Genomic DNA, 17,193 nt, shown 5'->3' with positions numbered 1-17,193 from the left:
GGAAATGTTTCTGACTTTCCTGTGGAGATCTCATGTCCTGTTACACATGCTCATTCTCCGTATTTCTCATTCACAGCATTGATCACTTACTATTTACATTTGATTATGTAAATATTTGATTCAATATCTGCTTCCCCTACTAAAATATAAGCATCCTAAGGCAGAAGGCATTTTCTGTTTTTAGTTCACTTTTGAAATCCTGGTGCCTTCATATATGTAAGTATCACAATGAATATGGATTGAATGAATAATGTGAGTAGATGGACACTTACTGTAAAACACAGAAGAGAACATTTAGAGCAGGGGTCGAGAACCTATGGCTCGTGAGCCAGATGTGGCTCTTTTGATGGCTGCATCTGGCTCACAGACAAATCTTTAATTAAAAAAAATAATAACATTAAAAATATAAAACATTCCCATGTATTACAATCCATTCATTTCCTACCGCTCATGTTCATGTGAATCGTCACATGAGGAAGAGGAGAGCTCTGTCTCTTCCTCTCCTATAAGGGCACTAAACATAGCATAGGCTCTACCTTCATGATCTTATCTAAGCCTAGTTACCTCCAAAGTCTCTCCCTCTGAATATAATGACATTAGTTTTCAACATATGAATTTTGGGGGGCACACATTCTCTCTATAGCAAGGGCTAAGCTATGTTTTTATTACTATCTAATATTTGATTAAAATTAGTTGCCACAAAGTATTACATAAATACCAAAAGGGACTGATTTTTTTTTTTTAATATGTTGTGCAGTGTGGTTTTGATTAGCTCTACCTGAGGCACTGCTGATCTGGGACCTCTCTTAATTTGGGGTCAGGGTCGAATGCTAGACTTGTGCTTTAAGAGGAAACCTGGGAGATGGAGAGAGCTGGTAAGGTGAAGAGCTTAAAGACAGGTGGTTCTGTGGAAGGGAGCTGTGTGGGGCTCAGAGTATTCTAGAGGGAGAATGTCAACTGTAATTGAAAAATAAAAATCGCTATGGAATTCTCAATTATGTTTTAGCAATCTTGACAGGTAGATTTCAAACATGAAAGTAACACTGCCATCTAGTGACAACTAACCTAAATGAAATTCAGAAACTAGACTAGCAGGTTAAGGTCCCTAGGAAAGATGAAACAAGGTATTTGCACAGAGTGGGCAGGGCACAGAACTTACACATTTCTTTTTAGTGAACATCGGAGGCAGCTTATTCTTAAGGAGGTCATGAATGAATAATGACCAAATAAGAGAAATGCTCTTGTCTGTAGAATGCTACCCATGTAGTAAGTAAATGATTGTGTCACTTGACTGGGATCTGTCTCTGTTTTTCCTCACTTTTTCCACTGCTTCTGAATGAGGGAATTTGTACTCTGATAACCTAATAAAAAGTTCATATCTTAGTTTAAAGAGCTAAGTATATTCAGGAATAAACATATATGAGGAAATGAGTTCTCCGTAAAATTTCCGGTTTGGTTTTGCAGTATCTAAAGGAAGAAGTAGTTGCCAAAGGGACACTTAAAGCCAATTTGAGTTAAATTATTGTGAGATTTAATGTAAACACAACAACAAAACACTTCCAAATACACAAAAAAGTAGAAAATAAAGTGTAAGAATTTTCTTTGAAGTATTGAACCACAAAGGAAATTTGTAAAACTTATTTTTATCTAAGTCCCAAATTTAATATGATAGATTTTAGCTGATGTATTTTAAATGAATTATTATCCTAGTAGATTAAAATTGCAAGTAAAAATATATAAAATTTCTTGAGCAAAAATTTTCTTATGCATAGATTCCAGATCAAAAGAGGCAAAAATTATTCTATTTCTCTGGAGGCCTAAACAACAAAAACCAATCACTTTTAAAAGATAATAATTTTGCTAATTGAAGGGAGAAAATTATATTCAATATTTTTTTTAAGATGGTCTGGACAGCCTGACCAGGCGGTGGCGCAGTGGATAGAGCGTCGGACTGGGATGAAGAAGGACCCAGGTTCAAGACCCCGGGTTAGCCAGCTTGAGCGCGGGCTCATCTGGCTTGAGCAAAAAGCTCACCAGCTTGAACCCAAGGTCACTGGCTCGAGTGGGGGGTTACTCGGTCTGCTGAAGGCCCGCGGTCACGGCACATATGAGAAAGCAAGCAATGAACAACTAAGGTGTCGCAACGATAAACTGATGACTGATGCTTCTATATCTCTCCCTTCCTGTCTGTCTGTCCTTATCTATCCCTCTATCTCTCTCTCTGTCCCTGTAAAAAAAAAAAATTAAAAAAAATTTAAAAAAAACTTAAAAAAAAAAAAAAAGATGGTCTGGACAGGATTATTCTATTTGTTCAGTTACTGGTATATGCAGTGAACTGGTTCCCTAAGGTGTTCTAACAGTGTAGAAATAGCCTAACTGGAAATATTAATTACTTTTTTATGTAAGCCAATGGAAGTTATTGCTTTCCTGACACTACTTATTAACTTGTCTCTCCTCAGGAACAATATTTCATATGCTGACAACAAATAATGTGTAACAGAGTTGCTATTCTGCCGAGTTAAGCTGGAAATCTCAGGGGCATGCACCATTTCCAGATAAGACAAGCATCTGACTTGCACATATTTCTTAGCCAATATCCCTAAAATAGTAGTTTTATGTTTATTTTTGGACAACTGTACAGACATGACCCTGTCTCTTGTCTTCTTATAATAACTATTCATAAAAAGAACGTAGGTACCAGTCAAGAGCAGATGGCCATCAAGCAAGAATTTTATTAAAATTAGTTGCCAAAAAGTGATCTGTCAATATCAAAGTGGACTGATTTTTTGAAATATATGTTGTGCAGTAGTAGAAATAAGAGGTGACTAGCTTTTATGGCAGTGCAGAGCAGAAAGAGGTCTGTTCTTCCTAGGGATTTATAGTGAAAAGAAAGGGGAAGGTTATTCAAGATTCTTAAAGGAGTTGGCATTTACCATGATCCTTCAAGGAGGAGCTGGGTGAGGTCTGCAGCATGTTTGATGTTTTTGTCCTTGACTGAGTTTGGACCCTTGCTTTATTTGTTCAGCTAGGATTGTGTCTCAGCAGAGCCTCCGCATCTGTTCTTAACCTCAACTGCAGCCTTATCCTTTTACCCATGTGCCGGACGCTCCTGGCTTACCTGCGAGGATCCCAGAAGGTAAGAAAAATGAAACTGTAGCCACAGATTGCAGAATAAAAATTCATGGTGACAGTGGAGTGTTAGTCCTACTTAGTTTCCATGGTCTGACTTTCTGATACAGTGATTGCTTCAAAGATGACAGTAAAGACCTTGTCACCTGTCAAGGTGATCAAGGAGCTATTTTAGATAGCAACACTAAAGGCAGAGAATAATTGAAAAAGTTATTAATAGTGGTATTAGGCACAATGCTAAGCACTTCACATATATAATTGTGAATCCCCACAGTGATACTGCAATCCGGTGTCGCAGATGAAGCACCGGAGGCATTGAGAGTGTAAGTGAGTTGAAGATCCCAGGACCAGTAAATGGTAGAGCTAAGAGCAGTCTCAGTTCTGAGGTTTTTCCACTATATCATGCCTCACTGAGATCTTGTTTTCCATTTAATTAAATCCAGGTGAGCAAACTCAAGCCCTGTGGCTTTTGAGCAATTCATAGAATGACTGCTAGTGTTGGTGGCAATTTCTCTCTTAAAGTGCACACCTGTTTTGAGCTATGTAAGATGACTCAAAAATATCTTGATTAAACAGTGATGTCACGTGTGGTTATTTAGTGTTGTAAAATGAAGGATTTAAGAAAACAGAAAAGCCCTGGAAAGTTAAAACTCAACTGACATTCTTTTGTCTTTAATTATATGTGTGTGTGTGTGTGTGTGTGTGTGTGTGTGTGTGTGTGTTTATTTATTCCTTTCTTCACTGAGATAGTAAGGCATTGCTGGATAGATACTGATATTTTACTTACTTATTTTTTTGATACTGACATTTCAAAAGGAATTGTTAATGTGAGGTCACTTTGATGTCCTGTGAAATTTATGTGGCTGAATTTACTACGGTAAAACTTCTTAACCTTTTCCTGTGATTATATATGGAAACTTTTTTCTTTTAATGCGGTAATTTATGGAAATAACTCTTGTTTGCCTACCAGTGTAAAATGCTAGATTTTGATCCCTCTGGCTGGCCACTGGCTTGGTGTGAAGAAAGAAGATAAATAGCAGGAAAAGTGCCCATCTAAATCTCTCAGTATTTAATATGTCATAAAGAATTGTCCCCTATTTTGAAACATAGGTATTCAAAGATGCTTGACATTTTATTTTTCTTAAGATCAAGCAGGCATAAATGAAATTGCGCTATTTAAAAAAAATGTTATTTTTTAACTGCAAAAGGAAATCATATATGTAGTAAAATGCAAACATTACAGAAACATGCAAAGTAATCAGTGAAGGTTTCCCCTAATGTTACTCTGTAACAACAACTGCTGATTAAAATTGGGGTAAATGCTACAGATATGTTGACATATAATGCCACTAATTTTAAACAATATAGGATTTATTGTTAGGTAATGTTTTTACCTAACAGTATATCTTGTACATTTTCTCCTATCAATAATAAGCCTTCTCACATTCTTTTTTTTTTTTGTATTTTTTCTGAAGTTGGAAACGGGGAAGCAGGCAGACAGACTCCCACATGCGCCCGACCGGGATCCACCCGGCATGCCCACCAGGGGGCGATGCTCTGCCCATCTGGGGCTTCGCTCTGTTGCAACCAGAGCCATTCTAGTGCCTGAGGCAGAGGCCACAGAGCTATCCTCAGCGCCCTGGCAAACTTTGCTCCAATGGAGCCTCGGCTGCGGGAGGGGAAGAGAGAGACAGAGAGGAAGGAGAGGGGGAGGGGTAGAGAAGCAGATGGGCGCTTCTCCTGTGTGCCCTGGCCGGGAATCGAACCCGGGACTCCTGCACGCCAAGCCGACGCTCTACCACTGAGCCAACCGGCCAGGGCCACATTCTTTTTAATGATTTGAGTGTACCACGGATTAGATATATCACTTTATCTCACTAATATTTAATCGATAGGCTTCTGCTATATTTCTAAAATGTTGATAGTATAAACAATGCTATAGTGAAAAACTTTGTACACATATCTTAATTACTGTATCATTTTTAGAATATTAAATGCTTTTTATTTAGGTTCCAAGCAGGAGAACCAGAAGATTGTTGGATAAAAGCAGAACATTCCATATAACCTGTGGTGTTACCATCTGTATTTTCTCAGGTGAGAAAATCAAAAGATGTGATCTATTGTGTTATAGTAACACATTTCTAAATGACATTTTTATTATTCTGTAGATTATTTACTTTCACCAACTTGTGATTTTTCTCATGTAGTTTAATTTTTTCTTCCATGGCTTTTTTTTTACAGAGACAGAGAGTCAGAGAGAGGGATAGATAGGGACAGACAGGAACAGAGAGAGATGAGAAGCATCAATCATCAGTTTTTCATTGTGACACCTTAGTTGTTCATTGATTGCTTTCTCATATGTGCCTTGACTGTGGGCCTTCAGCAGACCGAGTAACCCCTTGCTTGAGCCATCGACCTTGGGTCCAAGCTGGTGAGCTTTGCTCAAACCAGATGAGCCCACACTCAAGCTGGCAACCTCAGTGTCTTGAACCTGGGTCCTCCGCATTCCAGGCTGATGCTCTATCCATTGCGCCACCACCTGGTCAGGCTCTTCCAAGTTTTTAAAGAGAGTTGCTAGTGGCGCTACAGAAAATAGGTGTGTCTTATGCCAATCTTTAAAGGTTGGCTTCCAAGGTGTTAAAAATATTTCCTAAAAGTAAATAATTTCATTTATAAAGATTAGAAGAAGCAGACTAAAAGTTTTTAGGCTCTAAAAGTAATGATATGATAGGAGTTTAAACACATCAAAATTAGAATGCCAAATGCACATTCATTGAAGATGATACCATTCAAAATTATATTTGATAAATGTTACTTTGATAGTAATACTTGGATAGAGGAGCATATTTCAAAAATTTGTGAAAATTTGTCCAGCTCAATTCCCAGTTAACATATAAAATGAGAATCTTTTCATTTTTAAGCATCATATTATACACAATGCACTATACAGAGCGTGTAACATATCATAGAAATGTACACTTGAAACCCTATATAATCTTATTAACCAAATCACCACAATATATTTAATAAAAAACGTCATTTTAAAATAAATTTTTATCCTGAGTATTTATAGAATACTTAAAATTTGGGGGGAACAGATAGTAATAAATATATTAAGTCTATGGACTCTGGAGGTGGGTTATGTAGGATTCATCCCTAGCTGCACTTCTGCCTTACTGTGTGATGTGCATAGGCAGTTCTTAGGGTAGACTTTGTTATTATACTTTTGAGTTTCAGAGATTAATTACTATCTGGTGGCATACCCCCTGACATTTTTATTTGGTTGTCATTTGTGGGACATAGCTATTTTGATGCCATGGACATTTGGTCTGGATATTAGTGTAAGGCTTTTTGAATCAGGAATGTTCTCAAAGCTTTTTAAAAATTGCCAAGTATTTCCTTACTGCTTTATTCCTGAACACCTGTGTTCCCATTGGTAGTCCCACCTGTGAAGGTGAGACATGGAGAGAGGCTCAGGGAAGGGAATAGAACTCCGGTACAGCTTGAGTCTGGGGATGGAGTAAGAGTTCAACAAGAGCTGAGGGCCAGATGTGTGCTAAAGTTTAGGGATGGATTAGCTAGGGAGAGTGAAAGGTCAGAAATGGAGGAGGATCATGAAATGGAGGAGGACATTGGCATAGTCATAACTGGATTTGTTGTAAACTGTACTTGTGTTCCAGTATGCTGGTTCAGTTAGAGAACGGCCAATAGACTGAGATAGTGGAGAGAGTATTGCCATGAATGTGAGCACATTTTCTGGAGAGCCTGTATTCTGCTGTTGGCTAGCAGTCTGACCTTAGCTAGGTTACCTTTCTATCCTTAGTTTTCTTATCTGTAAAGTAGGTATAATTCTACCTACCTCATTGTTTTATTGTGAGAATTAAATGAGAAAATTCACACAAAGTGCTGGCATAGCTTTCTCCCTGCTTCCTAAAATTAGAAGCCCTGCATTATTTTGACCTAAAAGGCTTTTTAAAGAAGGTACATGTACCCCTTAAGGATGTATCTCATACAGTTATTGCTCAGGACTGTTATTTGGGAGAATTCAGAAGAATGGCAATTTCTCTAGGGAAGCCTTTACACTTTTGAGCCATAGAGTATGTAATTAACATATAAACTTTTAATTTTAAATAACGGGTTTTTTTTTACTATTTTATTTTATTTTATTTATTTGTTTTTTTGCAGTGATGAAGCTATAGGACACAGACAGTTTTGCTTAAATAATGTTTTATACTTGTGCCAAAGTTGTGCCTCACTTAGATATCCTTTGTTTTATTTCTTTGAGACTTTGTCTTTGCTCATTAATTAGTCTACTTCTAGTTCCATGTTGGTAGGCTTTTTACGTGACCTTTTTTCTTCCTCTAACTTGATCACTGGTAGGAGCTTATAAATCCTTTAAATAATTTTTATGTTATTTATTATTATTTTTTTTGAGACAGAGAGAGAGAGAGAGAGAGAGAGACAGAGGGAGGAACAGATGGGGACAGACAGACAGAAAGGGAGAGAGATGAGAAACATCAATTCTTCATTGCAGCACCTTAGTTGTTCATTGATTGCTTTCTTATATATACCTTGACCGGGGGGTTCCAGCTGAGCCAGTGACCCCTTGCTCAAACCAGCAACCTTGGGCTCAAGATGGTGAGCTGTGCTCAAACCAGATGAGCCTGTGCTCAAGCCAGTGACCTTGGGGTTTTGAACCTAGGTCCTCTGTGTCCCAGTTGGACGCTCTATCCACTGCACCACCACCTGGTCAGGCTAGTATTCTAGTCCTTCTTTCTCACTTTGTCTAAGTGAGAAATTCAGAACTCTTGGCCTATTTAGTATCTCGTGCTAGATTTGAGGAGATTGTAGCATTTTTCAGTTGCTGGGCCATGTCTTCTTATGAATCACTACCTCCTAGTATTTGTGTAAACTGTAATGGTTTATTGAGCAATTTTGGTTCACCTATCTCACTAAGTCTTTAATTTCTGTCATTGTATAGAGAAGTAAATTGAGGTGTTGGTAGGCAAGTAATATCTACAATAGCTAAGAAAATAGGTTCCCAACTAATTATCTGTTGTTCTTTCCAGTACATTATAATGTGCTGTTAATTCAAACCGTTTTTCACCTACAGCAAAAGGCTGGAAAATCCAATACACAGGTCATTAGCTCCTCCCCTGTCCAACCTCCTCAAGTTAATCTTCTTTTTCCCTGGCATGCTAAAATGAATTTATCTTTAACTCTTCAGTAATTTTCTTATACTTTTATCTTTTGTATAAGCTCAGAGCCAGTAGTGGAGCACTCTGTTTATTGTGCCATTGTAGATTGATTATTAAATGGTATTCTTTTCCTGAGATTTTGTTCTATGAAGTGATTATCAACACTTTTGCTATTGGGTTTAGGACATTATACTTTGAATTTGTATATCGGTGAAAATTTTTCACTGGTTAAAAGCTGTTTAATGAATCTATATTTTAGGTTGAGTGGCAGTGAAGTATACAAGACATAACAGATTTTGAGTTATGGGACAGGTGAAAGGTGTGGAACATCTGGAATATCCAGGAGCTACTTAAAAAAATAAATAAATTCCCGTATTATCATATTACTTATTTGTGTAAGTGTGTGTGCATATGCACATGTATTTTTACTTTCTAACTGTGACCTAGTATGACTGTTTTATTCTAGCCTTTGAAAATTCAATTTCTTTTTTTTTTTTTTTTTGTATTTTTCTGAAGTGAGAAGCTGGGAGGCAGAGTGACACTCTTGCATGCGCCTGACAGGGATTCATATGACAAGCTCACTAGAGGGCGATGCTCTGCCCATCTGGGGCCTTGCTCTGTTGCAACTGGAGCCATTCTAGCACCTGAGGTGGAGGCCATGGAGCTATCCTCGGCACCTGGGCCAACTTTGCTCCAATGGAGCCTTGGCTGCAGGAGGGGAATAGAGAGATAGAGAGGAATAAGAGGGGAAGGGTGGAGAAGTAGATGGGCGCTTCTACTGTATGCCCCAGCCAGGAATCGAACCCAGGGCTTCTATATGCTAGGTGGATGCTCTACCACTGAGCCAACCGGCCAGGACCTTGAAAATTTAGTTTCTTTACATGATTTTTAATACTGAAACCTTCCATAATCAAGATTGTTTGTTTCTTTAAATCTCCCCTTTTAAGGTTAATATTTTATTGCTTATGTAGTTGTCAAAGTTTGATCCTGTATTGACTTAGAGGAACTGACTCCTTCCTATAACATATCTGAAACCCCCCTGACTTGCACCTGGTGCTATTCTGTAGGTGTGCATGTGGCTGCTCATCTGGTGAATGCCCTCAATTTCTCGGTGAACTACAGTGAGGATTTTGTTGAACTGAATGCAGCAAGATACCGAGATGAGGTGAGTAGTCTCTGTCTCATTTTTCTTTCCCTAGTTGTGAAATGACTAATGAGGGGCTGTGATTTTCACAAAAAAAAATTGTACCTTGCTGCTCCCTTTGAGTGATCTTAAATGCATTTGTCAGGTTGAGTTTTATTCCTTTTCAATTGGAAATATAGGTAATTACTGTTTCACAGTCTCCCCTACTGAAAATGGGAGTTCAGAGCGTGTCTACTTTCTATGTTCTTCAGTGTTCAGATGATTGCCACTCAGGCTTGCCTTCTGCCTCTCAACAGCTTTTGTCTAATTCTTGTCATGCAGTGGAGACTGTCAATAGTGCTGTTCCAGGGTAAAAATCCTTTAATAACTCTAATACTGTGCTTGGGAGAAACAGGGCAGAAAAGCAGGTCAATAATTTGAGGATCCTGGATAATCAGTTTATTTGACTTAAAATATTATTGAGTTTTAATGGTTCATTCATTTTGTTTTGTTTTTTAATCCTCAAAATAAATGACCTTGAGCTGAAGTCTGTAGCAGACAATGTCTGGTGTAGGGGTGCTTTTCTCCACGTGAAGCTGCCCATGAAATGAGATTGTGCGTGTTGGATGCCAGGCCGGAGCCTGCTGCACAGCACCTGCACTAACCTGGTTAGGCCCCTTGCTCAGGCTGCCATCCTGTCCTCAGGCTGCCCGTGCTTCATGCCAAGACTGCATTAAAACCCAACTGCTCAGCTTTCCATTTGATCCGAACCTTGCCCTGTTCCTCGAAGTCTGGTGGTGACTTAATACGATTACTCCCCATCTCCTCCCACTCCATTTTCTCCTCCACATATCACCAGACTTATCTAGATTAATACTGCTCATGTGTTTGCCCTCTCTTCCGAAACAGAGCAGTAAAGTACCTGCAAACACAGAAACAGGTCACAAAACTCAGGTAGCAATTAACCTTTGGTAAATCCTTTGACTTCTACTAGTGCTTTTTAAAACATCAGTATGATTTAATTGATTTGGTTTGGGGTCAGGAAGTATTATTTTTAAAGAGCTCACCAGGTGATCGTAGTGTGCACCCAGCATTAAGAACCATTGAATAATCCAGCGTCTTAGTACTCCAACGGAGGCTCTTCTCACGTACCACTTTTGGACCAGAGGGAACGCTTTCCTCTTACTACTGCTTCTACCCATTCCTCTTTCCTCCTCTGCAATTTCCTTTTTTAACTTTTCCTTCTTTGGTTCTCTCTTTTGTTTTATAATTCATGTCTTTTTTTTTTTCTGAAGTGAGAAGCGGGGAGGCAAAGAGACAGACTCCCGCAAGTGCCTGACCAGGATCCACCTGGCATGCCACTAGGGGTCAATGCTCTGCCCATCTGGGACCCTTGCTCCATTGTAACCAGAGCCATTTTAGCACCTGAGGCAGAGGCCATTTTAGCACCTGAGGCAGAGGCCATTGAGTCATCCTCAGTACCTGAGGCCAACTCACTCTAATCGAGCCTTGGCTGCAGGAGGGGAGGAGAAGAGAGAGAGAGAAGCGAGAGGGAGAGGGTGGAGAAGCAGATGGGTGCTTCTCCTCTGTGCCCTGACTGGGAATTGAGCCCGAGACACCCATGCTGGGCCTACACTCTGCCATGGAGCCAACCAACCAGGGCCTGCTCATTTTTAGTTTTGATGGACATTGTCAAATTTCCTTTCAAAAAGCCTTCACCGATTAACACACTTCTACCATGCTTATTTCTACACCTCATTAAAAAAAATTTTTTTTTGCCAATATGATGAAAGAAAAAGGTAACTAATTGTTTTAATTTATATTTCCCCTTTCTGTAGTTCTGTCATTCCTTTCTTTCTCCCTTTTTTTTCTCCCTCTCTTTTTTCTTTTAATAAATATTTTTGAGCCCTTTTTAGGTACTGACAATGATATAAAGATGAAAACACACACACACATTGCATGCATAAACAGATATATTCTTCTGAGAATTGTCTTTGAAAAAGATGGGTTTATGCCATTCCCGTTATTGTTCTTGCTTTGTGCTTTCACTTTGCCTCCTCCAGATCTTCAGTGACCTGTCCTCCTACTTGTGGTGGTATTCTTGACAACCTAGCTGAATCTGCCTCATCCTTCCATCTGTGAAATTGTCTTTTACTCTCACATTACATTTTTATTCCCTGGCAATATTAATTGTTCCATCTTTTGAGTTTCCATAGCTATTTATTCTACTTTGTTCAGATTGTTTTCTGTTTTTAGTAATTGTATATATATTATATTATTCTACATTACCCTTTAGCCAGGTATAGAAGTCATTTGACCTAACCCAGATAAGGAGCTATTCTTAAGCAAGTGGTCCTTATTCAAGTCCCCTGGAACTGCAAGTTCCCTTGAATGACTTCCTACTTTGTATATGCCTGGCTTGATCCCAGACTGAATGAAGGCATAGGAAAGAAATTCAAAAATTGAGCCCTATTAAGCACCATTAGGATGAAAAATAAATTCACAAATTTGCTGGAGATTAATCTAAGTTTCCCAGAAGATAGAAAAGCAGTTGACTAAGGTCCATTACCTCATGGGAGATATAGTGTAAATAAAACACTAGCAATATTAATGTTTTATACTGATGAATAACAGAAGTAACCACTCCTTCTTATTTGTCATCACGCTTTTTTATAATATTTGAAACATAAGTTCTTAATTAGTATCGCACTGAATTTACAGCGTACAACCCCTCCTGATCACTTTTAGTTCCCACTGTCCTGACACATTGTAGGTGCAGTTTGGTAATTATAGAATTAATGTTTCCACATTAGAGACCAAAATACTAAGTTTCAATTTGGTCAAAAGGTGGGCTCCAGGCCACTGCCACTAGGTTTTAATTAGCCATTAACATGAAAGCTGACATCCTGTGACTCCTTATTCGGGGCTCTTCCTGTCAGATGGATAGACTTCTCAGAGCCAGGTCTGTACTTGTTATACTCTTTTTTTTAGCATGATGAAACCATTACAAAAACCTTAAAACCTATATAAAAGAGGAGAAACAGGCATCAGTTCAATTGGAAGATTACTATTTTAACTGCCTAATACATGGAACTTACACCCAGCCATATTCCCTGTAGAATTTTATAGGAACAATGTTTTATCTTTCAGTCAAGTATTTTTTTCTCCCTTTTTTTTCAGGATCCTAGAAAACTTCTCTTTACAAGTGGTAAGTTGTTATTCACTTTTTTTTTCTTAAGATTCAGGAAAACCTTTGAGAATAAGCATCATCAAACTGTATAGCAATTAGATGTATGTTAAAATGTAACATGGGCACTTGCATATCTGAACGAATATTAGGAATTCAAGCGTAAAGTTGCAATGAAAACAGCAGGACAAGGCAAACAGTTGGGTTCAAATGAGGAGTAAAAGTAAGTAAGTGCATTTGTCTTTCATGTGTTCTCCCAATGAGAGCAATAGGACGCCACAGGCTCTCTGAGGCCCTGCCCTGCTCTGGGCGCACTGCTGTGGCAAGTGCTGGCAGAGACAATGCCTGGGGAATAGGTCCCGGCCCTGGCGGTCCTGGAGAGGAACACCAAGCACTCTGAGCATCAGTGTAGTTCTTAGAATTCAGTAGGATATTTTGTAATCTTGAAACCTATAAAAAAAGATGAGAAACAGTCATTAAAATCAGTTATTTTTCTTGAAATGTGTCCCCTTTTTCATTTGTAATTTACTTTTCATTCGCAAGAATTATTTATGCATGAAATCTCCACTCTAGACTCTTAACTTGTTCTTCAAAGCACATTTGACTATCCCAAAATTTTGCCCTGACGTTAGGATAATTTGGACCAAAATTCTTCTTTTTTCAGCCTTACATTTATACTGATGAAAGGAGAAAATTGTATTTTGGAGGATTTTTTGGCGCATACCTGTATTTCAGAGATTTAGATGAGTGGGTAGTTGAGATGGTCTGTCGTAAAGGCTTGGCTGCAAGCACCCTGCCAAAGATCAGAATTGCATATGGGACTGAGGCATGGTCCTGTCAAATGCATTGTTGTTGTTTTTACCCAATTTTATAATGAAAAGTAACAAAACATCAGGTGTTTTACCCATCCATGTCACAACTCTATGTTTAGATTTATAAAATATATTTTGTCTCTGTCTTACGATATTTGCTACTTGCAAAGTATTTCACAGTTTTCTCTTTAGGAACCTAATTTAGTTTTGTTTACAACTTTGCTCATTGAAAACACTGTTTTATTTAAGCTATAAGAATTGGATAAGAAATAGAAGGGAGAAAAAGCAGAAAAATAAAGCCTTACGTATGAATCACTATTTTTTTTTTTTTGGTTCATGTGAATTAATTTAAGAAAAATATATAAGAAATTTGTTTTGATGTTATTTTCTACAGCACAGATTTGAAATGTTTTAAAAAGTTTAGTTTACAAAGATATAAGTACATATCTTCTATGACAAATATGTTAGGTTAAGAAACTTAGTATAATTAATACTTCTATATAAACAGGTGATCTCTCCATCTAAGCATGAAACCACATCACCCTTTGTTCCTTCCCAGAGATTCCCATGGGTGATGATGGACTAAGTAGAGACAGAATCCCGGCCCCACCCCAGAGTCTCCCGGCTGGGCCCTGGCAGTGTGCTTTATCAATCTTCCCATCCACCTTGGGAGCTTCTGTTTTACCCTTACCATACAGCTCACCACACTTTGAGAATACGTGCTCACTGCCACCTACATTTTGCCTACTCTCTTATATTACTGTCTCTTTATCACCGGGTCAACTCCTGCTCAACCTTAAGTCTCAGCTGACTTGCACAAATTCCTCCCTAATTCCATTAGGCAGAGCAGGCCTTTTCTTGGTCTGGATTCCCAAGGATACATAGTACTATGTCATCAAATAATTTATTTCCTTATACCTACTGTCTTTTCCACTTGGATATTAGCTCTCTTAGGGTGTGGCAGGGCTGCCCCTAGGGCATGCAAGGCCTCAGGCAAATATTTTTGTGGAGTTTCTGGCAGTACAAACCACTTGCATCACCCCAAATTGGCATGTGAGCATCATTGTGGTGGCCCAGTTTACATCATTTCATGAAAGTAGGTGATATCCACTTCCTAGGTCTTCAGCGTGGAATGCAGGGGAAGACCCCTAAATATGAGTCTAGATAGACCCCCCTGAGTAGTAACAAGTGAAATAACAAGGTAGTGTCTAAGGAAAGTAATGGAATGAGTGACGTTGTTTATTTACAAATGGACTTAATCTAGCTTTGTTTTACTAATACAACTCTGACTAAAACTGTTATATAGCTATTATTAAATGTTGTCAGGCATAGCACCTAGGAAAAATTAAGTTTCTGAGGAAGGAATGCATGCATGCTTTCAGTTCTAATGATAAAGAATATATTCTTCAGTTGAGATGTGTCTTGGATTTTAGTTTGTTTAGTTACGTTTTCTCTCCATGTGTCTTTAAATTGTTTTCAATGTAAGCAAGATCTGAGAAATTAAGATTGTCTTATAGAAAATAAAGCTTGTGGCAGTGCAAGTGACAAAATATGGTAGTCAGAATCACTAAATACGAAATGTTAAAAACATTTAAATTAAGAATTTAGGAATTAAAATAAGTTTAAAAGATTGGAATATTCAAACCTTCATTTAAAAATACTGCATATCGCCAAATTTGGTAGTGCCTTGTATGATGAGAATAAAATGCACAATATCCAATTTCTATTAGAAAAATCCTAAAAAATAAATTCAATTGTTTCCAGTTGTTTTGGCAAAAACAGGATAATGAATACAAGATGGTATATTTCTGACCATGTTGGGGTATGGTTGAAAACGATCTCTCAGTCTTATCTAGAAACAGCAGTAAAGTAAAATCATTCATTTTAAAGGCTACTAATTAATGAATTTAATACACGTCGATAAGCAATAAGAGTAAACATTCAAGAATGTTTTTTCTAAGGAAACAAGTATAAGTTTTGCTTCATAACTCGAAAGACTCAAAGAGTGCATGGTGTACTTCATTTTGCCCAGAGAGGTTAGCCTAGTCCAGTAATTTCCAGAATGTGCTTCCTGACTGTTAGAATAAGTGTAGGAATAGAGGCTAATATACTGTGATTTATCAATGCTAGCTTTTCAGGCTAAGTTAGGGTACCTTTGATGAACCTCAGAAACACTTACTGCTTAGCTCTCTGTTAACATAATGCCCTGTGTTACAGTTACCCGGCTGTCCTGTCTCCCAGACTAGGAAGGGATCTCTTGTAGAGCAGGATTTATTTTCCCTCTGGCACTTAACAGTATACTATAGATGCCCAGGAAATAATTACTAAATAGATAAAAAAGCCACTTGTTTAACTCTACTTCTTAATGTGTAGACCTTCCCTACAATATCCAATTTGTTGGCCAGACTCTATTTTTCTAATTCCAGTGACAAAAAAAAAAATCATAACTTCTTAAAATATCACCCCACCTCTTCTTTTGGACCAATTTAATTGTAATATATATATATATATTATTGCTAATTATAAGTAAGCAATTTTTCATCTTTACTTACCCGAAGGCTATTACTTTATAAATAATTAACTCTGGTCTTTTTATACTTCTAGGAGATAGAAAAGAAAAAATAAATTCTTCACATAAAAACGATAATTGCATAAATCTGAAAGAAAATTAGAAAGCACTGAATTAATTATCCTTAGTTTACAAATGATATGCAGTGAAATTGTGGTTTGACCTAAGAGACAGTACAGGATCCTAATGACAGAATAAACATATCATTGGTCAAGTTGTCTGGGGTTTCTACTTCATCTTCAAATGACTTGAGTCAACTATTTTACTCCCTCTCAGTCTTTCAAATATATTTTTTGTGCTCTGCTCTAAAAGGAGTTCTTTAATTAAATGTTTGAGGAAATATCCATTTTATTTTAAACTGGTTTCTTCTCAGAGACTTTAATACATTAATATGTCTGGTGCCTTCTCAAGAAATGGTTATGGCATCTTTGAGTAATAGAAATTAATATCTCAAGAATTAATGCTAAAATGATGTACTTTGGGACTTATGCCTCTATTCCAAACATACTCAGTTTTTTCAGGTGTCCTCTTGATGAAGTGATTTGCAAACACTTTATAACTAATCTTGGCATACATAGGAAACCTTGTATGTAGACACAACAGAGATTAATGAAACGACAATAAAATTATTGGAAAGGACTTCAACCACAATTTCACATTTGGAGCCGTCTGGGATTTTATCATTTATTTATTCATTTGGTCAAATAAGGATTAAAAAAAAAACTACTTGAAGCTAGAGAGACCTCCTCTTTTTTTCTTCAAATTTATTGAGTTATGATGAAGAACATTAAATTATGCAAACATAATTTATGCTACCTTTTATTGGTTTTGACATATGTTTAAACATTTGAAAACATGACCAAAATCAAGATGACGAATATATCTATCATTCTAAACAGTCTTTTGTACTTCATTATAATGCACCCTACCCTCTGCTCCTCCTAGCAACTAATCTGCTTTCTACCACTAAAGAGTGGTTTGAATTTTCTAGAATGTTACATAAAGGGATTCATAGAGCTTATACTCTTTGAGTTTTCTTTTATGGGTTTTGGCTTTATTTCACTCAGCCTAATAGTTTTGTGATTCATCTATGTGATTGCATGTATACCAATAGTTTGTAGGTTTTTTTTTTTTTTTTGTTTTTTTTTTTTTTTAACACTGATTACTTTTCCAGC

At 37.5% G+C, this 17,193-nt stretch overlaps 1 protein-coding gene across 2 annotated transcripts in view; it reads left to right on the top strand.

The window, feature by feature from the left end:
• NOX4 (NADPH oxidase 4) overlaps positions 1 to 17,193 on the top strand; it is a 191,628-nt gene that overhangs the window by 31,186 nt on the left and 143,249 nt on the right. The window contains exons 3-6 of one of the 2 annotated variants that reach the window (XM_066370534.1): positions 3,026 to 3,136; positions 5,139 to 5,223; positions 9,395 to 9,492; positions 12,631 to 12,658. In XM_066370534.1, the coding sequence (XP_066226631.1) occupies positions 3,026 to 3,136; positions 5,139 to 5,223; positions 9,395 to 9,492; positions 12,631 to 12,658 (322 nt within the window). The remainder of the gene's footprint in view (positions 1 to 3,025; positions 3,137 to 5,138; positions 5,224 to 9,394; positions 9,493 to 12,630; positions 12,659 to 17,193) is intronic. The other variant, XM_066370543.1, reaches the window with a different exon arrangement.

The sequence above is a fragment of the Saccopteryx leptura genome, chromosome 1 (assembly GCF_036850995.1).
Source record: "Saccopteryx leptura isolate mSacLep1 chromosome 1, mSacLep1_pri_phased_curated, whole genome shotgun sequence".
Lineage (NCBI taxonomy): Eukaryota > Metazoa > Chordata > Mammalia > Chiroptera > Emballonuridae > Saccopteryx > Saccopteryx leptura.
The sequence above is the reverse complement of the archived record's forward strand: the minus strand, read 5'-3'. Positions and strand labels throughout refer to the sequence as shown.